This window comes from Sapajus apella, unplaced genomic scaffold, assembly GCF_009761245.1.
Source record: "Sapajus apella isolate SASKATOON/1434 unplaced genomic scaffold, GSC_monkey_1.0 scaffold127, whole genome shotgun sequence".
NCBI classification, from domain to species: domain Eukaryota; kingdom Metazoa; phylum Chordata; class Mammalia; order Primates; family Cebidae; genus Sapajus; species Sapajus apella.
The window spans coordinates 236317-259588 of NW_022437067.1; the positions used below are offsets into that span (position 1 = coordinate 236317).

A 23272-nucleotide genomic window follows, 5' to 3' on the forward strand; every position below is an offset into this window, starting at 1 on the left:
GGCTCAGGAAGAACCAGGGTGTCCAGGGAGGCGGTGGGCGGCAGTCCGCAAGGGGCCTCAAGCTGGATAGGCATTGGTCCTTAGCCCCTTGCGGCCCTGGAGTGAGAAGTGTGAGCCACCAGGGCTCCTTTGCATATCATTCGTTATAGCATTTGCATGAACTGGTTTGTCCTCTGGAACCAGTGGCAGTTGACCTCACCCCTTTTCAGACTGACCCTGAGGAGAAGCCAGGCCGTGGCGTGGCCAGGGTGTACATTGCCAGGCAGGGCTGTCTGCAGGCCATGGTAGCCGCTTTCTGGGCCATGGTGCACCAGGAGAACACGTGTCATCTTCATGACCACCAGGGAGGTGGAGTGAGGCCGGGTAGGGGCGAGGTGCCCACGGGCAAGCAAGTGCCCATCCTACCCCGCGCACTTCAGCTGCCTGAGGCCCTTCCCGACCAGGCCAAGGAGCCTGTGGGAAGCCATGGGACTGGGGAGGGTCCCAGAGAGCCCCGTGGCTGCACGCACATGCCTGTGTCTCTGCAGGGCACGGGGCCGGGGGAGATGCAGGGTGGGGTGCCGGGGAGGCTGATGCAAAGCATTCTCCCCAGAACAAGTGTTTCCAGTACTGGCCCGAGCTGCATGGCAGCCAGGAGTCTGGCCGGGTGCGTGTGCGTAACCTGGGAGCTGCCAGGCCAAGGGCAACTGTGTGGGAGCTGCAGGTCTGGCTGCCGGGCTGGTGAGCCTGGTAGCCGTGGAGTGTGCCCGCTGTGGGCCTGCACTGGGAGACCCCGACACCTGGCTGCATCTAACCCCACATCCTTCCGGGGGCCTCCATATCCTTCAACCCAGAAGGCGTACCCCAGGCCTGGGCGCGGGTCACTGGGGTGGCCACATTCTCAGTCGTGGGCGAGCGGCTGCTCCTCACATACACCTTTTCAAACTGCGGCTTTGGTCTCTGTTGTATACCAGCGGCGCCCACTTCTGTCCCGGGTAGGTTACCTCCTTCTCCCCTCAGCCCCCCGCCCGGTGGGGGTTTCCCCATGGAGCCGTCACAGTTGGTTCTTCCTTATAGAATCACTGTCCCCACAGCCTGCTTTCCCCGTCCAGCTCCCTCTTCCCTTCTCCAGGTACCTGAGCCACCGGGGCCATCTCGGCGGCCCCCTCCCCATTTCCTCCCTCCTCCTGATCGCCTTGGCCCCCGCAGCCCCTCCACCTGGGCACTCCAGACAAACCCTGTTGTGCCTCAGCCTCTCCCCTCCAACCCCTCCCACCCGGGGGTCGCACTGACCGCCCGCCCCGCCCAGGAGGAGCCACCGCGCACAGTGCAGCACCTTCAGTACTTCAGCTGGCCGGACCACGGCGTCCTCGGCTTCCTGGCCGAGGGGAACTGGGCCCGGAGCAGCAAGCCGGGGCCGGCCCGTGGTGGTGGACTGCAGATGCGGCGGGGCCACGCGGGCTGTGCAGGTGCGGGGGCGGCGGGGCCACGCGGGCTGTGCAGGTGCGGGGGCGGCGGGGCCACGCGGGCTGTGCAGGTGCAGGTGCAGCGGGGCCACGCGGGACGTTGCGGGCGGAGGCCTCGGGTGGGGTGGGGTGGGGTGGGGCGGCCCGGCCCCGCCCCGCCCCCCGCTCATCAAAGGCTGCCTGGTTTGTCCTCAGCGCGGCCCGGACTCACCGGCACTATCACCGTGATTGGCATCCTGGTGGACGTCACCCGCAGGGAGGGTGAGCCGCTCCTCCCCGGGAGCGCCCCTCCCCGGCCCTGCTGTAGCCCCACCCTTCAGGACGACCCCACCCCTGCCCGCCGACCCCGCCCCTGCCCGCCGACCCCGCCCCTCAGCCGTAGCCCCGCCTCTGCACGAAGGCCCCGCCCCTCAGCCGTAGCCCCACCCCTGCCACTGACCCCGCCCCTCAGCTGTAGCCCCGCCCCTGCATACAGGTCCCGCCCCAGCCGCAGCCCCGCCCCTGCACAAGGCCCCGCCCCTCAGCCGTAGCCCCGCCTCTGCACGCAGGCCCCGCTCCTAGCCATAGCCCCGCCCCTGCATGCAGGCCCCGCCCCTCGGCCGTAGCCCCGCCCTGAGCGCGCATGTCCCGAAGGCTGGACTGCGACATGGACGTTGCGAAGACGACGCAGCTGGTTCGGCGGCAGCGCTCCGGGATGGTGCAGACAGAGGCGCAGTACAAGTTCGTGTACCTGGCGCTGCAGCGGTACATCCAGGGCGAGCAACTGCGCCTGCGCGAGCAGGTGGGGGCGTGGCCTGCGCGGGGCGGGGCCTGCGCTGGCGTCGTCATGGTGACCGGCGGCCCCTCCCCCTGCCCGAGCGCGAGAACCAAAACGTGGGCGCCGCCCCCCCGCGAATAGGGTTGCAGCCCCCGGCCAGCGTCTCCAAGGGCGCCCGCGTGTGAGTGGGGCGTCGGGAACGGGCCGCGGTCCTCCGGGAGGGACTAAGGGTGTGCGGGGCGCAGGGCTGAGCTGCTCCGCGCGCAGGAGGCGGAAGCCCTGGGACCCGAGGATGCGAACCTGCGGAGCGGCGGGTGCTTGAGGAGCGCCCGGCCTGTCCGCGCCCGCATGGGGCGGGAGCTGCGGGTCGGGACTGCGTCCAGGACAGAGCCACAGCTCGTCCCCAGCTCATGGAGGCCCAGGGGCGGCGGAGGGAGTGGCGGCTGCCAAGCCCACGGGTGACCGCGTGTGAACTCGTGTGCACCACTAGCTCAGCACTCAGTGCGGGTCTGAGCGGCCAGGACACCGGTCTGCGGGCCCTGCCTGCCCCCGTGGTCTGGGACGTGGCCCCGGTGGAGACTTGGCCCCATCAGTCACAGGGTGGATGCTTGTCGAGTGAGATGTGTGTGACATGCTCCTGTGACCGCCTGCGCAGCGTCATGCGTCTGGCCCTGCCGGTGACAAGGGTGTGGGTCTGTGTGTGGGTCACAGAGTGACGTCACTGCCTGTGGGTCACAGAGTGACGTCACTGCCTGTGGGTCACAGAGTGACGTCACTGCCTGTGGGTCACAGAGTGACGTCACTGCCGTGGCCCGTGCTTGCACGCCCCACATCACCTGGTGGCCTGTGGCTTTGCTGCCTTCCAGTAAAGTGCTGTGTTCTCCATTCTGTGTCTTCGTTGGGGCCTGGGGCAAGGGTGGGTGTGGGCCCCCAGAGCGGCACTCAGCTTCCGTGGGGCTTTCCGGAGCCCCTCCCCACCCCAGCCAGAGGCCCAGCTGGTTGGAGCAGGAAGTCCCTGGGCTCTGGGGTCAGGGGTGTGAGACCTGCGTGAGCCCGAGCTGGCCTGGTGTGCGGGATTCCCGGGGCTTGTGGCAGACGAGGTAGGGCCGGGGTTGGCGAGCCTCCTGCCCAGCCCTCGTGAAGCTACATTCTGACTCTTCTCTAGCGAGGCTGGCCCTGGAAGGGCCAGAGGGTCTGTGGGGGCCGCACGTCTGCGGATCTGGAGGCTGGACGCTGGCTGTTCCTACCTCTGCTTCTGGGGACCCTTATGCTTGGGTTCCCACAGGGGTCACAGGTTCTGGGGTTCTCTAGTCAGGGACCCTAGCAGGGCCATGGGGCATGACTTCCTCGAGGTGCAGTCTAGTATGGCCATGGTGGGGGATGGGGGAAGAGAAAGGCTCCCTTTGTCAGCCACTGGGCTCTGGGCTGAGCTGAAGCCCTCCCCCTGGTCCTGCCTGGCCTGCCCTAGGTGCCCTGGGCTCTCCCCATCTCCGTGGGGAGCCTCACACTGCTGAGGCACCAGCCAACTCCAGAAACCCACCACCTGTCTGCAGCCAGAGGGGCTGGGAGCTGGATCCCCTAGAACCTTGGGCCCACCTGTCCCAGTGGCTGCTGGGAGTCTGATCCCGTTGGGGTCTAATCTCGGTTGAGGCTGGGGCAGGGGCACACAGAGTGAGGCCCTCTTAAAGATGGATACAAATAATTTATTTAAAAATCTACAATTCACAAGGGTTGGAGGGGCAGCTGGAAGTTTCCGTGGTTATCTTGCACTGGGGGGCTGCCCTGCCCCCCCGACCCACAGTCAGAGGGCAAGACTAGCACCCCCACCCAATGGCAGGGACCAGCCCCGCCTGAAGAAGGCCTGGGGAGGACCCGGGGGTGAAGCGTGAGCGTGAGGTGGGTCATGGCACGCCCCTCCCTCCCTTCCCTGGCAGGCGATTCTGTGTGCATGGACGGAGGGGTGCTGGCCAGCTTCCCTCCTGGGCCCTTCCCCATCTGCGTAACAGGAGCTGCGGGTGGTCTCTGCAGCCTGTGGGAGCCTGTGGTTCTGGGAGGCTTTGGAGACCCTCTCATCCACCCCGTCAGGGCCCAGCCTGCAGAGTGAGGGGTGAACAAGCTAAATGGAGCCTGGACTTGGCGGGGCCCAAGTGGAATCCCCAGACATGCTGGGCTCCTTTCGGGTCCTCAGGGACCGACTTCAGTGGCTGCTACGCCCTTGAGACCCCAGTGGGGGACCCACTCATGACTGACCTGGGCAAGGCTGGTGACCCTAGTTGCCAGTCAGAGGCCCGAGGGGGAAGGCGGCCATGGTGGTGGAGGGCTGGGAGGTCGGGGGCAGGCAGCGCAGGTTCCCCGTCTTGAGGGCGCACTGCACCGGCCAGAGCGCCACGCAGAAAAGCACCAGCAGCAGGGCGGAGACCAGCACCATGCGCCTCCAGTCCCTGCAGCGCGCCCAGCAGCGGGCCAGGCGGCCCCGGCGGGGGCCAGGGTCCTGGGCGGGCATGGGTTCAGCGGGCTCGGCGGGCTTGCTCAGGCCCACGTCCACACATACAAAGCCAGGCTTGTGGCCAGGCGTGGCAGGCGGCGGCTGGCAGCACAGCTTGGTGCCCTCCAGCCACACGGGCTCCTCGCGCCGCAGATGCGCTGGCATCCGGGCCTGCAGCTGGCGGCTGGTGCGCAGAGCGGGGGCTCCAGCGGGCGGCACGGCCGTGGGCTGCCTGCAGAAGGGGCAAGGCACAGCTTCACTGCCGGGGCCGCCCTCGGGCTGAGCAGCCACCAGCCGGGCCAGGCACTCCAGGCAGAAGACGTGGGTGCAGGAGAGCTCCTTGGGTGTCTTGAAGATGTTGTCATAGCCTGAGAAGCAGATGGAGCACTCCAGGGGGGAGGCCACTTTCTCCGAGCCAGGGGTGCCAGGGGACCGGGGGCTACCGGCCGAGCTGGGGGATCGGGGCATGGAGGCTGTGGAGCTGCTCCGGCAAGGGGGTGGCACAGCCTTGTGCCACATTTGCTGGCCTGAGGACACGTCTCTGAGCTGTGGGACAGAGATGGTGGTGAGCAACCACAGGCCACCCCTTCTGGTGGTCTTCTGTCTTCCCCTCTCCTCTTTTGCCCAGCACCAGCCCTGGAGATCCCAGGGAAGGGCTCTGCTCCCCCTGCACTCCTAGAGAAAGTTCCTCCGGTGCCCCGGGAGGTCATTCTGCCCCAAGCGTGATCCAGCCCTCGCCACCTGTCATCACATGGCTGCTGCAGTGGTGAGCCCACCCCGGGAATGCCGGCCACATGCACGGGGGTCTCATTGACCACTCGGTGGGCGCTTCTTGCTGGCCTTGCCCCGCCTGGCCCTGCTGCCTGGGCGGAAATCATGGTAAGGACGACGGGCTACAGTCACCACTGTTTATGCAAGTCTGCGCCCATGTCACGGGCCTCACGCCACAGGGCCCATGTCACGGGACTCACAGACGCCACAGGGTCCACATCATGGGACTCACAGATGCCACAGGGTCCATATCACGGGACTCACTCTACAGGGCCCACATCACGGGACACACATGCCACAGGGTCCACGTCACGGGACTCACAGATGCCACAGGGTCCATGTCACGGGACTCACAGATGCCACGGGGTCCACGTCATGAGACTCACACCACAGAGCCCACGTCATGGGACTCACACACACCACAGGGCCCATGACACGGGACTCACACATGCCACATGGTCCATGTCACGGGACTCACACACACCACAATGTGGAAAAGGCTGCCCAGAGCATGGGAGACTCAGCCAGGGCCACCCCAAGGGAGTCAGCAGCCCCTGGGCCCCAGCAGATGTGGCTCTCAGGCAGGCTGCAGGCTCCAAGTTAGGTGAAGTGAATTTGAACTTGGATCCCAGGATGGGTTCCTGGCTTGGCTGGTGCAGGCCTGATTGGCAGGCAGCTGTGTGAGGGTAGGATGTGAGGGTCTCTGGGTCTGGGGGCCGAGCTGAGCCCCACGGGCTTCGGGAAGACAGGGAGGGCCCAGGCACGGGTGAGTGCCTGAGGAAGGTGCGTGCCAGCCACAGCCTGGGGCTTTCGGGGCCGGCCTGTCTGGCTGCTGAAGGTCTGATGGGCACGGGGGGTGGGGACTTGGATCAGCGCAGCCATTCCCTCTGAGCCAGCCCCTGTCTGACGGTCGGGATACCCTCCGCCACCTACCCAGCGGGAAGCAGGATGTGTTTCTTCTCCCTGACCCACTCCCATCTCATGGCAGGGCTGTGGGGATGTGACTCTGCCCCTGACCTGGCCCAGGTGGGCATCTCAGCTGACCTGGGGTCCTGCTCTGCCTCCTGCCCCACCCTGCACCCAGGCTCCCCCACAAGGAGCCACGGGACTGTGTGGCCCTGGTGGCCCAGGCCACAGGTGTCCCACCTGGAGGGAAGGGGCAAGTGGTGACTGAGCCTCGAGGGGCTGACTGTGCGTCCCTGTGACGTGCCTCCTGGCACTGCCCTGCCCCACCCCTGACTTGCCAGTGAGTCCCAGGCAGGCCGGTGGGATGACACAGGCCACTGTGACCACCTGAGTCATGCACCGTCACTGTGAGGTCGTGAGTGCCCCAGGCACCAGGACCTGGGGAGTGTCCTCTGTGGCCTGAGCACCCCACAGAACCAGTTCCTTGGCCCAGGCCCCACCCCTCCATGATGGGGCCCCACCTTGAGCCTGTGCAGGTGAGGGGTGAGCGTGGGCTGAGCTGGCCTTACCTGGCGGCTGCGGGTCAGCGGGTCTTGGGCATGGTCGTCCTCGCTGGCCACAGTGGGGCTCCAGGGCCTGGGGCCGCCCTGCCCCCCAGCGTCTGCTTCCTCTCCTCCAGCCGGCCTGTGCTCCACCTGGCAGGTAACCCTCCCAGGCCGGCTACCAGCAGCTGTGCTGGTGGCACTGGTCTGGCAGGTGTGGCTTCTTCTCCGTCCCAGACAGGCGGGGCACAGGGAATGCGCAGGGCAGAGCTCTGGTCGGAGGCAGGTGTGAGTTGCCGGGTGTGGGCTCCCAGGCAGGTCTATTTATACCCTGTGGGTTGTGCCAGCCGAGGGTGTGGCTGCAGGGATTGGCTGGCCTCGTCCCCACCTTGGTGGGCCAGGCAGAGGTGACTGGAGGGCAATGAGTGAGGGGTGAGGGTCGGAGCCTGGTGGGGTTGGCACGGCCTCGGCAGCCTGGGCAGGTTTGGGCTGGGGTGTGGACTAAACCTCTCTTCCTCTGGCCCCAGGAGCCCGGAGCAACCTCTGGAAGCTGCGCACCCAGGTTCAGGTCCCTGGGGCCTGAGCTCCTGGGTGGGCCTCCCAGCAGAGACCTTCCCCGAGCCCCCCACAACCTCAGCCCAGCCTGCCCCGGCCCTGGGGTCACTGCTGTCTGCCCCCAGCCATTCCTGCCACTTCACTGCCCAAGCCCACCCGTGTGCTGACCTACCTCATCCACACACACACACACACACACACACGCCTGCTCTCAACATGGCCAGGTCCACACTCACATGTGTGCCCCGTGTCCACACACCCCTCAGTGTCACACCCTGTCACACACAGCCATGTCCGACACTAACACACGAGGCTGAGTCCACTCACGCTCCTCAGTGTCACACGCTGACACGCATGTGTACCTGTCACATGCTCACATGCCCCTCAATGTCACACTCACACCTGTCACGCTCACACACACCCATCATGTGAATGTCACCTCTCTGTGTCACATGCTCACACATGCTTCTCACACACACGCTCCTGTGTCACTTATGCCCCAGTGACACACACGCCCTAGTGTCACACGCTCACACGCCTGTCACACGCTCCACACACACATGCCCGTGTCACACGCTGTCACACACACGCCCCTCAATGTCACACTCATGCCTGTCATGCTCACACACCCCTCAGTGTCCTATGCGTGTCACACGCACATGCCCCTCCATGTCACACGCTTACACGCACATGCCCGTCACACGCTCACACACGCCCGTCACGCTCACACACACACGCCCCCCACCCCACCAACACACACACACACACACACACACCCCATCGGGCAGGGCAGTCCAACATCACACACACACACACGTCCCCGGCTCACACACACGCCCCTCAGTGTCACACGCTCACATGCCCCCTCAGTGTCACACGCTCAGACACGCCCGTGTCACGCTCACACACACATGCCCGTGTCACACGCTCACACACATGCCCCAGTCACGCACACACACGCCCCAGTGTCACATACACACACCCGTGTCACACGCTCACACACACGCCCTGTCACACGCTCACACACGCCCCTCAGTCTCACGCTTACACACCTGTCACGCGCTCACACGCCCCAGTGCCACACACACGCCCATGTCACGCTCACACACGCCCCTCAGTCACACACACACACGCCCTTGTCACACGCTCACACACACGCCCGTCAGTGTCACATGCTCACATGCCCCAGTGCCACACGCTCTCTCACATGTGCCCTGTCCACACGCTCACACACACGCCTGTGTCACACGCTCACACGCTCCTGTCACGCCCACACATGCGCCCGTGTCACACACGCACCAGTGTCCCATGCTCTCACACACACGCCCCTCAGTGTCACACGCTCTCACACACATGCCCCTCAGTGCCACACGCTCTCACATGTGCCCTGTCCACATGCCATAGCACACTACAGGACTGGTGTGTGCAAAGACCAGGGCTGGAGCTGGTGAGTCTGGGGGCTGAGGCCAGCAGGGCTGGGATGGAGGGTGTGGGGGGGCCTAGAGGAGCAGCCAGCGGCCTGGACTGCACCCGCAGTGCACACTCCTCTGCCATGCGCTTGAGGGCCTGGTGTAGACCGAGCTGCACCCCAAGGCCGTCCAGCCTCCAGTCCCCCGTCATGGAGGCAGCTCTCTCCCAGCAGGCCCAGCGGACCCCATGCAAGGGCAGGTCAGACCCGGTGCCATGGCCCCATCCCCACTGAGGGCCCCACACGGGCCTGGGGCGTGTCTCTCTTGGTGGGCTGGGAGTTCAGGGCCCACCCTGGTGGGAACACCCCACAGGCTGGCCTCAGGCAACTTCCCCTACAGGTGCCACCAACCCCTCAGTGGGGACCCAGAGGCTCCCCCGGTGCTGCCCCGGGCATCTTGGAGCCCAAGGGACACTGGGAAGTGGGAACTGTGACTGCAGCGGGGGGCGGGGAAGGCCCCGTGGAGGAGGACGGGGGCCTGGGCTCAGGAAGGGAGGGCGGGCCCCTGCCAGTTCCAGGACTCTCCGTGGGGACTGAGGGGCCTCAGCAGGGGGTGGGGGTCCAGCATGGGGGAGGGTGGGGGCTCAGCAGGGGTGTGGGAGCTCGTGGGGGGATTTGGGTGCTCAGACTGGGGAGAGTAGGGGCAGGGGGGGGGGACGGATGCTCAGAGAGGGGGTGAGAGCTGGGGTGGAAGAGGGGGGGTCTCAGCAAGGCATGGAGGTCCAGAGAGGGAGGGGTGGGGACTCAGAGTTGGGGAGGGAAGGGAGCTCTGTGCGGGGCCCTGTGCGGGAGCCTGGGTGAGACCCAGCCTGGAATGTGCTCGCTGGAGGCTCCTGCTCCCTGAGGTCGTGACTCGGGGTCACGTGCTGCCTCCAGGAAGGGCCCAGGTCCCCGCTGCTCTGGGAACATCCTCCCAACAGCTCCTGGGAATGTCTGGGCACTGAGGTCACGCTGGGCTCCCGGCTGACACTCGTGCTGGAGGCGAAGCTGAGAGGCCAGAGGAACGTGCCGTCCCGGGGCCAGGCCTCCATCCTCCCAGCCCAGACCAGGCAGGGGCCAGGGCGCTGGGCTCTCGGGAGGCCTGCGGGGACCGCGGAGCAGCTTGGCCAGCTGTGTCCAGGGCAGAGCTTGGCCCGCCTGGTCCCTTCTGTCCCGGCCAGTGAGCAGGAGGCTGAGCGTGTGGGTGTGTGCGAGCACACGTGTGCGTGATGCGTGTGGATGCTGGTGTGTGCGCCTGACCCCCCACCGCCTTCACTTCTGGTCTCCTCACACCCTCTCAGGGACTCCTTCCCCTCCACACCCCATCAGGCCCCTGGGTTATGGGTCAGACCCGGTGCTGCCAGGCCTGGGAACACGGTGTGGCTGGTGGGGGGAAGGGCCTTCCAGGCCGGGGCTGCTCTGGGGCCCCCGGCCCTGCCCCGCCCACCCCACCCCACGCTGGGCCATTGGCTCAAGTGCAGCCGCTCTGTTGGCTCCGGGGCTGGACTTCTTTCCCGAGGACCAGGTGTGGGGAGCAGGGTGGGACAGGGCGGGCTCTGGGACATGACTCAGGCCTAGTGTTACCCTTGACAGTCACCCATCTCCTGTGTGGGGCCGACCCGCAGCCCGGCTCAGTGTCCACTCTGGCGGGAGGCTCAGCTGGTGCGGCGTCCTGTGCCTGGTGAGGAGGGCATGGCCCACGCTGCCCAGCAGGGCCAATTGAGGTAGAATGGGCAGGTGGGGCCGAGGGGAGCCGTGGAGCGCAGGGTGTGTGGAGGTGACAGCATGACCCTGGGTTTCTGGTTTGGGCCACTGGGTGGGAGGAGAGGAAGGGGACCCAGAACAGAGAGGCAGGGCTTGGCGGGGGGGCTGCCTGGAGAGCAGGCTGGGGCAGTGCCCGTCTGCCCTGCCTGGCCTCCAGAGCCTGCCTGCTGGACTTGCTGACTGTGCTGTTTCTGATTTTATCCTCCAAACCACACACCTGGCCTGGTGCAAACACAAGAATGAGTTCCCAGGGTCACACAGACCTTCCCTCCATCCCATCTGGGTCCGTCTCCTTCCCCACGTGAGGAGTCTGGGGGCTGAATCACAGACACGTGGCCCAGGCCTCAGGTGGGGCCGTCAGTGCTGGGCTCGGTGGCCTTGCGCTGGCCGGTCCTCCTTTCTCCCCAGGACCAGGTGACCCACCTGGGCCCAGGGCAGAACGGATGTTCCCCGGTGCCACCTGGCTGCAGACCTTGGGCCGGGTGTCCTTGGGGACGGGGACACGGCCCTGCAGCAGTCACGTTCCTGCCGCGGTGACGGGGACAGGCACAGCGCAGACATCCTAGTGCCAGGCCCTCTGCCCCTCACTGGCCTGTCCTGCCCCAGCTCGGCCCTCTCTGGCCAGGCCTATCACTGTCAGCAAACGTCCCCACACTGCGGCCCCTCAAAGAGCTGAGGAGCGACTGCTGTGCTGGGCTCGGGGTGGCCAGGGCCCCTGCTCCCCAAATGGCCCCAACTGCAGTCCTCCTGGAGCCCCGGCCGGCACACCCACGCTCTCCCCCAACTCAGGGCTGAGCTGGGGGGTTGGGGGCCACAGGTCCCAGTGCACAGGCTGCATTTGGGGAATGGATCTGTGGGGGAAAATGTGCAGGGGTGGGGGGGTCACCCTGTGCTCGTGGCTCTCAGGGCCCCAACCAGGCAGCAGGCGGGGGCTCCTGGACTCCCCTTCACCCCTGCCCTGCCTCCTCGTCCCCAGCACATGGTGGTGGAGTGTGTGGGGCCAGCCTGGGGGGGGCTTTGCTCCTCCCCCCGCCCTTAGAGAACAGAGGATCCTTGGGGCAGGGACGAGGCTGAGGGAGAGAGCAGCTCAGAAAACAGCTGGCATAAGGCCGACTTTATATCAGCACCCCGTGCCCCCACGTTCCTGCTGGCGAGGTCCCGGGGACCATGACAGCACCCACGGTGCACTTCGCAGGAAAAGCATGGGGCCCTGGCGGCCAGGCCGCCCCTCAGAGGTGGACCCAACACCAAAGCAGACATGCTGGTCACTGCAGGGCATCCGAGACCCATGACCAAGCCCGAGCCTGCTGAGCGCCTTTGTCCCAGGAACCCCAGGGTCACCTGCCACCAGCACAGCCTGAGACGCACAGAGCCAGAGCCTGGGCGGCCGGGGCTTCCCCGGGACTCAGTGCCAGGGCAGCCTTGGCAGGCCCACGAGGCAGTGGCCTGTGGGGGCTCCTGGGGTTGGATGTACCACTGAGGGCACTGGCCTAGGGCTTCAGTAGCCACTGCCACCGGCCAGAGCCTGCCCTGTGTGGGCAAGGGTCAGCCAGGCCCGGGGTCCCAGGCCCCGGGGTCTGAGCGGGGTCACCAAGCTCTGGAGGACTTTTCTGCACAATGAATTTCTGCTTAACTCAGAAATGAGTGACTGTGTGCCTGGGGTCTTCGCCACGCGGGAGGGCACCCGGAGGCGCCCTGGTCTCAGGCAGCTGGTTCCCAGGCTGCGTCCTCCCCACTGGCTGGGCCACGGCTGGAATGGCCCGAGGACCAACCTCACTGCCTCAGAGGGGTCTTGGGCTACCGGCTGCAGTGGTGCTGGAGTCCTGCCCCTCATGGGCTCTGGAGGGCACAGCAGCAGAGCCCCTGGCTCTCAGGCAGAGCAGCGGCTGCCCCCTGGGCCACCCCAGCTTTGGCTGCCTGAGCCAGGCCTGCATCTTGGCTGCAGGCGCTGGGGCCTCACTGCTTCTCCTGGGGGGACCTGGACCCCCCAAGGCCTTGATCTAGAGCTCTGAGGTCTCATGGATGCAGGCAGCTGTGGTGGGAAGGAGGCCTCCGCATCTGTCGCTGGGAGACGAGGGTTCAGAGCCGGGGCTGTGCCGGCCTCTCCCGGGTGCCAGGCTCCTGCCACCAAGCGCGTGGCGCGGTCTTGGGCTCCGGGTCAGACGTTGCTAATACGGGCCTCCACCGAGAAGGCAGCAGAGTCCGTGGCCCTGTCCAGGGGCCGCTCCCCCCTGACGTAGCGCGGCTTCCGTACTGAAACGGGGTCAGAGACAGGCGGGGTCAGAGGGACCTGGACAGCGGGGACAGTGCAGGCCTCGGCCCTCACTGGAGGCTCTCAGGAGCGGCTGTGGCCCTGGCAGCTGGGGCTGTTGGCTCTGACCAGGCGGGAACCCTGATGTCCCTGCCCTAAGGCACCCTCAGAGCTCCTGCCTGGCTGCGTCCTCTCATTTGCACCTGGGCACCGGGGCCTGGATGAAGGTCAGCCTACCCCTGAAGGCAGAGGTGTGGGCCCCACACCATCACACACTTCAGGGGCTGGGGGTGCCCCCAAAATACAACCAGGCCCCGAAACCTCGAATGTGGCCTTATGAGAAGGGTTTGCAGGCGGGGTTACGTCAGGACCTCAGGTGCGATCGCCCAGGTTTGCGGGGCAGGCCCTAAACGCACGGCCAGTGCCCTCCGGAGAGGGAGGCAGAGAGAGGAGAGGAGATGCCGTGGGACCGCGGGGCAGAGACAGGCGACCAGGCCATACCCACAGATGCCTGAGCTGGCAGCGCTGGGGAGGCAGCAGGGTCCTCCCCGGCAGCCCCCGGAGGGGTATGGCCGGGCTGCCAGTGGCTTTGGAGTTCTGAACTCTGCTACTGTCAGGTTGAAGGTTTGTGGAAGCTGCAGCCACAGGGCACTCGGGCACCGTGAGGCCGGCTGGACATTTGCAGACAGGGCTGCTTTAGGGACGGGGCAGGTCCAGCCTTGATCAAGGAACTGTCTGTCCCTAAGGACACTGTCACCTGCCCCCATAACAGGCCTCTGCACACGGAAACGCAGCCGGGTGAGCCCTGTCAGCCTTGGAGCTACGGGGCTGTGGTCACTCAGCCTCTCTGTGCCTGTGGCCTCACCTATAAAATGGGTCCTAACCGGGCTGAGCCCTGGGTGCGCCTGACCCAGCGTCACTGAAGGGTGGCTGCTCTCAGTTGCTCAGGAGGGCCTGGCAGAGGCCGGCTGCACCTGTCCTCCGGGGGAGCTGGGACTTGGAGGAGGGGCAGGCAGTGGGGGTCTGCCCTGTGGTGGGTCCTCCTTTCCTGCAGACCCCATGTCTCAGAACGGGAAAGGGCATGGAAGTCACAGGGATTAAAGGGTGGGTGTGGGAAGAAAGCTGTCCAGGTGCCAGGCAGGAGACTGAAGGCACGGTCTGTCCTGGTGTAATAGACAAGCGATCACTTAGTTACGCATAGGTCTATACCGTGAGACTGAAGTCCCTACACTAAAGCAGACCGACAGAGAACAGCGATGTCGTAAGATGATGTAATTGATGATGGGACTGAACCTGGTATCTATTTGGTGTCACTGCTGTCAGTACTCATTTATTATGCTGGGACAGACTGTGCCTTTAGCCTCCTGCCTGGCACCTGGGCAGCTTTCTTCCCATAGGCGGGCATGGGGCGCCGGCCAAATCCGGCCCTGGCCCTGCCTCGCGGGTGAGTCTCCTGGGGACCTGGGCAGGGGCGGCCGAGGTGCGGAGCCGGCGTGTTTGGGGACAAACCCACAGAGCATCTGGGGTCTGGCCCAGGGACGGGAAGCCCCACGGCGCACGTGGTGCTGTTACCTGAGGGCTGTGGCGGGGGGATCATTGCAGCCTTGAAAAGGAGAGAAAGGCAGAGTGAGGACGCGGCCGGCACAGGCTCCCGCAGCCGGGGATGCTCAGCCCGGGCGGCGCAGGTTACTTACGGCTTCGCCAGGCTGCAGGGCCGGGGCTGCGGGGAAGAAGGCGGGGTCACCTGGAGCCCAGGGGCTGCCTCAGCCCGTTGTCACATCAGGGGAAGCAGAGGCCCTCGGGGTGAGGGCCAGGGGTCAGGCAGGTCCCACCCCCTCTCCCAGCTGCGCCGTCAGCCGGGCCGACCACCCTGCCACATTCTTCCAGGGCACTTGGGTGAGGGGGCCTCCCTAGCCCCCCAGGTGAGACTCCCCTCCCCGGACCCACCTCCCCACCTCAGTGGAGGGGACAAGCCACTCTCATGAGAAGTGTTTCTCTAGACTCTAGGCCCCAGGGGAAGGGCTCCCTCCCACCCTCCCAGGAGGAGCCTCAGGCAGAGGTGGCTTTCAGCCCCAGGGCATGGGCGTCTTCGTCCATGGTGGGGGGGGGCCGTGGCATCATGGCCAACCTGGATTCTCCTTGTCCCATGGCAACCAGGGCGTTCCAAGCCCTGAGCCACCCCTGCCCCAGGGTGCCCGTAGGCAGAGATGCTGAGCAGGCCGGGATGTGGGGGGTCTCTCGGTGCACGGCTACGGGCAGCCCCTGACTGGAGGCTGCGCCCTGGGAACCCAAGAGTGGCAGAGGCCCTAGCGTCCAACTCCCAGGACCCAGGAGACACAACAGCCCACGAAGGCAACCAGCGCTGGCCGAGAGGGGTGGCCACGGGTCTCACGGTAGCCAGCAGGGCAGCCTAGGGGCCTGGAGGAGGCCCCAGCTCTGGCCACGACAGTATGGCCACGTGCTCACCTCGGGGTCCGACCCGCTGACTGGACCCTCCCTGGCAGGGACAATGAGGGCAGGTGCCAGGGACCCTGCTCAGAGCCCGCCCCTGCCTGAGGGCGCTGCAGTCACAACCCTGCCTCTCCGGTGGGAGGGGTCGTGTCCAGGCCAGGGGTGACCCTGGTAGGCATGGCGTAGGCTGGGGTGTGGGCCCTGCACTGGCCTGGCCAGCCCTGACTCCAGGAGAGGGGAGGGAAGGGCTGTGGCTGTCAGAGGAGCCCACACGTCCAAGCTGCCGAGAGCCACCGGGCCCTGCTCCCCTCCCCTCGTGGTGCCGGAAGAGGGCTCCAGCAGAGGCTCCGAGCCCTGAGGAAGGCCCCCAGTGCTTTGAGCAGAGTCCATGCCTTCATGGAGGGACCCCTCAAATCCACACAAGGGTGCTTCTGGGAAGTGACTGCTGTTCTAACAACGGGACCCAAAAGCCCCGTGACAGGCCCTGCACCCTCCCGGCCTCTCTCAGTCCCAGGCCCATCCCCACGGCCGGCCCTGCCCACCTTGCACCCTCCCCTGGGACATGGGACGTGCACCGCTCCATGAGATACCTTTGTTTCTTCGGTAGAAGACCCTGGGGAGTTTACTGGAGCGCTTGAGGTAGAAGAACCCAGCTACGGAGAGGATGAGGCCGGAGCTGATGAAGAAGGTTCCCAGGAAGAGGGAGGCGGCCACGTGGGAAGCCCCTACAAACACACGCAGCTGCGCTGCTGAGCGGGATGCCGCCCTGGCCCCTCACTGGCCCCCGTGGCCCCTGCACATGGCAGGCTCCTGCTCCCCGAACATGCCTGAGCCTCACAGGATGGGCTGTGGGGGCTGAGGGCCCTACACGCGGACTTGGGTGGTCCCTGCAGGCTCTGCCACGCCTGGGCATCTGGCCATGGGGTCTGGGAAAGTTATGACCTCCCTGGCCTCAGCTACTTGCAGGAGTTCGGACGTTGGGCACGTTACAGGGGCCGCCCCGGCCAGGCTCTGCGGAAACGCCTCTCCGATTCCAGTTGCCCCGAAAGCCAGGGTTCCCAGGCTTACTCCTTCCTTGGGGCCCAGCACAGGCCCTGGGCCCCCGCGTGGTGCAGAGCCTTGAGCTGGCAGCAGGTGCCCCTGCTCCCCACTTGTCTCCACCTGCCTGGGCCAGGACGGGCGGGGCTGCTGGCCCAGGGCTCGGGACAGCTGGTGATGGCGCTGGGGAGGGGACTTTCCAACCTGAGACACAGGCACGTTTGCCAGGCTCGGCGGTCTTGCTTCTTCCCGCCCTGGCAGGGAGCCACAGAGGCCAAGAGCCCATCTAGGCCAACCCTACCCGAAAACACTGCCACTCAGGTCAGCAATGGGCCCAGGCCAGCTCCAGGCCCCGGTCCACTTTCTAAAGACGTGAGGGTTTTGCCCTCTCAGACACAGCCCTCTGCCCCGGCCCCAGGTCCAGCATGTCTTCTGCTGAAGGATGAGGGTCTGCAACTGCCTGGGTGGGCACCACGACCCGTGGCCCAGCCACACCCACGTCTCAGGAAGAGGTGCTAGGCTTGGCTACCTCAGAGCACCTGCCCCTCCTGGTTCCTGCGACTGTGGCCACAGGCCGGGGTGATCTTGGGTGAGGCAGAGGCAGGACCAAGCCGTGAGTATAAACCTGAGAGCGTGTTGTGTGGGTGTGTGAACCTGAGAGCGTGTTGTGTGGGTGTGTGAACCTGACAGCGTGTTGTGTGGCCGTGAGGGGTGTGAACGGTGTGGCCACGAGCCATGTGAACTGAGAGCCTGTGGTGTGGCCGTAGGGGCCTCCCCTAACTACGGCCCTTTACAGACGTGGACAGCAGTGTGGCCGTAAGCCGTGGGAACTGAAAGCCTGTGGTGTGGCCGTAAGGGCCTCCCCTAACTATGGCCCTTTACAGACGTGGACAGCATGCTCCACGTGTGACATCCCCAACACACCCCCACGCCAGCTGACCCCAGCCCCTTGGGCTGTCAGACCCCTCTGGTCCAGTTTGGCAGTGCAGGCCGACCCTGCGGTGACCGCGTCAGTGGTCAGGGTCTGCACTGGCGGTGGCTCCGACAGCCCCCAGCCTCCAGGACCCCGGCAGAGACTTACCAGGATGCGGCCGCCCGGGGGTCCCTGAGCTTCTGTTCATGGGGAACGGTGCACCCCGGCCAGCGACTGCGGGAGAGCGGAGTTGTGGGAAGGCTGCGTGCACGGAGCCCACAGGGGACCCCCGTGCACACCCTGAAGTGAATCTCAGGCCAGAAATGTGAAAGTGAGGGGCTGTCGGGGTGGGCAGCCCTCACCAGAGCTGTCCCAGATGGGCCACAGGACGCAGGAAGGCGGGGCCCCAGGGCTATTCCCCCAGCGCACAGCGGCTCTGAGGCAAGGTGGGGACACCGACAGCACCTCCCCAGGTTTCTCCCCAAGCTGGAGCTGTGGCCCTGCTGCGAGAAGGGACCCGGGAACAGGCGGGCAGACGTACAGCTTCGACACTCCGAGCCGTTGTAGGCCGGGAGGGTTCCGTTCCCACAGCGGACGCAGCTGGTGCTCCCATCCGCATTCCAGCGCCTGTAGCAGCCTGCGCAGGGCAGAGTACCGGCATCTCAGCCAAAGCAGAATCCCGGCAGCTCGGTCTCCCGGAAATGATTCTGTAACTTTCATCTGAAACACTGACGTGCTCTGGAGGTGCACGGCGGGCTGGGGCTGCAGGTGAGGACACCCCCAACAAGCATGGCTGGGCCCTGGGACACTGACCCGAACACTGCGCTGCGCCCTCCTGAGAGCACTGGGCGGCAGTGTCCACAATGAACAGGGCTGTGTGGGGGCCGTGCTCCACAGGACTGGAGGGCGGAGGCCAGCTTCCACCAACGCCCAGTCCCGGCCCCACAGCCTCCCCAGGACCCCCACCTGCAGCCCCTGCCCCATGATCTCCCCCAGGAACCCCCCCCAGACTCCCCCAGGACCCCCCATGGCCTCCCCAGGACCCCCACCTGCATCCCCTGCCCCACGGCCTCCCCAGGACCCCCACCTGCAGCCCCCACCCCATGACCTCCCACAGGACCCCCCACAGCCTGCCCCAGGACCCCCACCTGCAGTGCCTGGAGCTGCTGCCTTGTGTGCCATGTTCCCTCATGCAGCCCAGGCGGGACAGGCCCACCCCCCAGCAGCACGGCCTCCTACTCCAAGCTGACCCTGACCCTTGGTCCACCTGCCACCCCCCACCCCCTTGCACCCTCCCCAGGTCTCTCTTGGGGAATCCGGGAGAACCAGGTCTCATTTCTATCCCAGGCCAATGCTGCCCCCAAAGCCATACCCCTCCCTTCACGGACAGCCCGTCCTGCCCACCAGCCAGGGCACCCCTAACCTTAACCCTAACCCCCTGAGTTTCTAAACATCTCTAACATTCAGCCCTGAGCTGAGCAGACACACGCTGGATACTGACTGTGGTGTGGCTGCCAGCACTGGCCACAGGTGGACCACATGCCTCCGCCCGTCAGCATGGATTTTGCTGGTGTTTAAGCCGAACACAAATAGGCCACGGCCACACAGAGACCGCAGTGGAGAGTGGGCCTGGGACCCGCGCTCTCCCTGCACTGGGGACGGCTCCTGGAACAGGGCTCGTGCTGACCTCAGGGAGGCTCCCTCTGTCTACTTGAGAGCCTCTGCCCCGGAAGGCCAAGGAATGGGGGCCACGGCAGGGAGCCCGACAGCAGCGTGGCAGCGTGGCTGTGTCCGCAGAAGTGCCCAAAGCCTCCCCCAGTGGAGGTGACCAAGCTTCCCTGAGAGCAGCCACCGGCTGGGCCGCACACAAGAGAAGCACATCCAACACCACAAGCCTGGCACCTCCCCACACGCACCTGACAGCTCCCACCCTGTGCCCGTGCATGACCTGACAGCTCCCACCCTGTGCCCGTGCATGACCTGACAGCTCCCACCCTGTGCCCGTGCATGGGGCCACTTCGGCTCTTGGACCTCACGACCCCTGGCCTGGCCCCTCCACGGGCACCGTGACCACTGCATAACTGCCTGCACCCACATGGTGCCTGGGGTACAGAACCCCCCAGGAGATGCCACGGTCCCAGCACTCTAGCTGCCACAGCTTCCCCGCCAGAGGATGAGGGGCTCCAAGGTGCTCAGATTCCTCCCAGCCCCTCTATTCTCCCTCAGAGCAGGGCCCTCTTCCTCTTCCCTGCTCACACCGCAGATGTCATCACTGCCTTCCTGCGGCCTTCCCAGCCCCCACGCTCAGCCTCAGACCCCCACACCAGCCTCGGACCCCCACGCCCAGTCTCGGACCCCCAGGCCCACCCTCGGACCCCCAGGCCCAGCCTCGGACCCCCACGCCCAGCCTCAGACCCCCAGGCCCAGCCTCACTGACTGCTGCACCCACCATCTTGGCCACGCCCTCCTCCCGAGGCCCCTGGATCCCTAGGAGCAGCTCCTCTGGGTTCTTCCATCCCAGGAAGGCTGGGCCTCAGGATGGGGGTGCCAAGGCCCTTGGAGGGACAGCATGGGCATCTCAGCCCCCAGTCCACCACAGCCCCACCAGGAGACCACCCCCAGGGGCTGCCAAGGAGTGGCCCTCGCAGCTTCTCACTCCATCCTCCCCTCCCTTGGCTGCTCCACTCACTGCCACCAGAGAGTTCCTTCCACAGCCTCCCAGAACCTCCCACGAACGAGGCCTGCCCGTGGCACAATGACACAGGCCTGGTGTCCTCTGGGGGTGGCGTCCTGTTGATGGGCATCCCTGGCTCCACCCACCAGGTGCCAGCAGCACCTCTGCCCAAGGAGAGACAGCCAAAACTGTCTTGGGCTTTGCCAGAGGCCCCTGGAGCCAGGACTCCCTGTGAGAATGGCTGATGTCATGGGCCGCTTCCCCAGGCCCTTCACCCAGCACCTTTCTGAGCTCAGTTCACCTTCTGCTCCCGCCCTCAGGCAGCCTCCTCTCAGGGCTGCCTGCCCGGGAGACTCAGGGGTCCTTCCCCAAGCTCCACAGCCCTCACCACCCTGTCCACCCCTCTGGCCCTGCAGCGCCTGTGAGCACTGTCCTCGTCACAAAGGGAGGAACCTGGGCACACACACGCCCGTGGCTCAGGGGCTAGTCTGGAATCTGCTAGGGACAAAGCGGCTTACCTGGGCCACACAGGCTTGCGCCTGGACAGCTGGTGTTGACGCCCACCACGTCCACGCAGCACTCGGGCAGCTGGGCCTGGAGGGGACATGGCAGTGAACTCCAGGACGCCCGCCGGGCAGGCTCATGCTGGAGCAGCAGCAGCTGAGGGTGCCGTGTGAGCACTCGTGATGCCCACAGTTCCAGTCCCTTCTGGAGTCAGCATGAGGTGGCCCTCTGTCCCCTGTGGGCCTGGGAGTGAGGTGGGGACTCACGGCCACACCGGACGTCCCTGCGGGACCCAATGTAGGCCATCCCCAGGGAAAACCAGGGCCTGAGACAGAGTAAACCAGACCCGGGAGGTGCGCCATGCCCAGACCAAAGACCTCACACCACGAGGCAGCACCCACAGGCCACAGCAGCGCCCCCAACGTTCGGGGCAGTTCTCTGGATGCCTCTCCATCAGCAGTTTCCAGCTTGGCCCCACAGAGGAAGTGCCCGGGTCTGGCTGGTGTTTCAGGGACGAACTCACGCCCAGGTGTGCTGGGTACTGGTGTGTACAGTGTGCTCAAGGGCCCATTCCCTGACCACAGGCAGGCCGGACAGGCCTGGGGGGCCCTCAGTTTGTGTGTCGACCATAGCTGGGCCGTTTCTCGTGATGTGAGTGCAGTGAACAGTGAGGGCACCCGGGGTGACTGAGGAGTGTGGGGGAGAATCCACACTGCCAGGGAGGGGCCCAAGTGCAGCCCCTCAATTGCTCCAGCCAGGTCAGCAAGGGAGCCTCACCCCCCACCCACTCTGCCTTGGAGTCTGGAGCCTGCATCCTCCATCCTCGCTCCGATAGCAACTCGGGGCGTGCTGTGCCATTGCCGCTGGCTGAGCTGCTCCCAGTGGGGCCGGGACGCCTCACCATGGGGGCCCCACCTGAACCAGCCATTCCTGAGCAGGCGCTCACCTTGCAGGCAGCTCAGGGCTCCCCTCTGACCCCAACAGGGGACCCGGTCAGCACCTCTGGGGCTGGGACATCAGCAACTTCTAAACCTAGAAGGGTTAGACCCCTGTAGGGGACGGGCCCACTGCCCTCCACAGAGGCTGTGGCTTGATTTCCTGGTGTAAGCCACATGGACATGTGACAAGGGCACCTACCATGCTCTCCATGGACTTGCTGGCGACTCCCACCAGAAGGCCAGCCAGGAGGGCGAGGTGTGGCAGTGCCATGCTGAGAGCAGGAGGTGCGCGTGACCTGCACCAGGGAGGAGGGCGGAGCCAGAATGGGGTGGGGCCTAGGCAGGGAGGGCGGAGCCAAGGACAGTGGGGCCGAGGCAGGGAGGGTGGAGCCAAGGACAGTGGGGCCGAGGCAGGGAGGGCAGAGTCAAAGAGATGGGGTGGGGCCGAGGCAGGGAGGGCGGAGCCAAGGACAGTGGGGCCGAGGCAGGGAGGGTGGAGCCAAGGACAGTGGGGCCAAGACACGGAGGGCGGAGTCAAAGAGATGGGGTAGGGCCGAGGCAGGGAGGGTGGAGCCAAGGACAGTGGGGCCGAGGCAGGGAGGGTGGAGCCAAGGACAGTGGGGCCAAGACAGGGAGGGCGGAGTCAAAGAGATGGGGTGGGGCCGAGGCAGGGAGGGTGGAGCCAAGGACAGTGGGGCCGAGGCAGGAAGGGTGGAGTCAAAGAGATGGGGTGGGGCCGAGGCAGGGAGGGTGGAGCCAAGGACAGTGGGGCCGAGGCAGGGAGGGTGGAGCCAAGGACAGTGGGGCCAAGACAGGGAGGGCGGAGTCAAAGAGATGGGGTAGGGTCGAGGCAGGGAGGGTGGAGCCAAGGACAGTGGGGCTGAGGCAGGGAGGGCGGAGCCAAGGACAGTGGGGCTGAGGCAGGGAGGGCAGAGTCAAAGGGGATGGTGCTGAAGTAGGGAGGGCTTGGCCAGATATGGGGTGGAGGCCAAGGCAGGAGGGCGGAGCCAAAGAGATGGGGTGGGGCCAAAGAGGGTGGGGCTGAGGCAGGGAGGGTGGAGGCAAATGGAGATGGGTGGGGCTGTGGTGGGAGTGGCCTAATGGAGATGGGGTAGGCCTGAGGCAGGGAGGCTGGAGCCAAGTAGAGATTGGCAGGGCTGTGGTGGGGAGGGTGGGCCCAAATAGAAATAGGGTGGGCGGAGCCAAATGGAAGTGGGTAGGGCTGTAGCATGGGAGTGGGCCGTGACAGATGGTTGAGTCAAATGGAGATGGGGCAGGGCCACAGCTGGGGTGCAGTACCTTGACAGGGAGGGTGGGGCCAAATGGAGGTGGGGCGAAAGAGGGGTTGGGGCCTTTGGAGGCACAGTGGGGCGAGGTGTTGGCAGGGGTCTTACCTGCCCCTCCAGGATGGGGGTTACCGACATCAGCCCCTTGCCTGCCGAGGTGGTCAGGGGTTAGCTCTGGGAGGTCATGGGCTCAGCTGAGCCCTGCAGACCTGGGCTCAGTCCTGCAGATGAAAGCAGCAGGTGAGGCCAAGGTCAGGTGAGGGCAACCCCTGTGGGCCATGGCCTACAGTGCGGGTCTGGGTCCAGTCCGGGCCCTCTGTCCACCCCCTTGCTGAACCCCGGATGTCGAGTGGGGCATCCCGGAGGGGCCATCACTGGGCTGCAGAGGTCTCGGCACAGCTGCCTCCAGGACCCTCAAGCTGGCTTCTTGCAGGTGAGAGTGCCTGGGATCCAGGCCATCAGCCCAGCCTTTGCTCAGGGAGCAGGCCCGGAATGCAGTGGCCCAGGCTCCTCCTGCGCAAACCCCCTCTCCCCTGCAAACCCCC

General features: G+C 65.9%; 2 protein-coding genes across 9 annotated transcripts in view; both read right to left on the reverse strand.

The window, feature by feature from the left end:
* Nucleotides 1-3887: 3887 nt before the first annotated feature.
* Nucleotides 3888-7048, reverse strand: RNF223 (ring finger protein 223). Its single transcript, XM_032262039.1, has 2 exons — nt 5464-7048; nt 3888-5233 (listed from the first exon to the last, which is right to left on the reverse strand). The coding sequence occupies exons 1-2, from the start codon at nt 5563-5565 to the stop codon at nt 4472-4474; spliced, it is 864 nt and encodes a 287-aa protein (XP_032117930.1). The 5' UTR covers nt 5566-7048; the 3' UTR covers nt 3888-4471.
* A 5567-nt stretch (nt 7049-12615) lies between these two features.
* The window catches only part of CUNH1orf159 (chromosome unknown C1orf159 homolog), a 25546-nt gene continuing 14889 nt past the window's right edge, over nt 12616-23272 (reverse strand). For 2 of the 8 annotated variants that reach the window (XM_032262040.1, XM_032262041.1), the window contains exons 2-10: nt 22836-22948; nt 21641-21737; nt 20518-20593; nt 17867-17962; nt 17494-17559; nt 15965-16099; nt 14618-14643; nt 14496-14526; nt 12932-13594 (exon numbers count right to left, since the gene is read on the reverse strand). In XM_032262040.1, the coding sequence (XP_032117931.1) occupies nt 13296-13594; nt 14496-14526; nt 14618-14643; nt 15965-16099; nt 17494-17559; nt 17867-17962; nt 20518-20593; nt 21641-21712 (801 nt within the window). In that variant the 5' untranslated portion in view covers nt 21713-21737; nt 22836-22948 and the 3' untranslated portion in view covers nt 12932-13295. The other 6 variants (XM_032262045.1, XM_032262043.1, XM_032262046.1 and 3 more) reach the window with 6 other exon arrangements.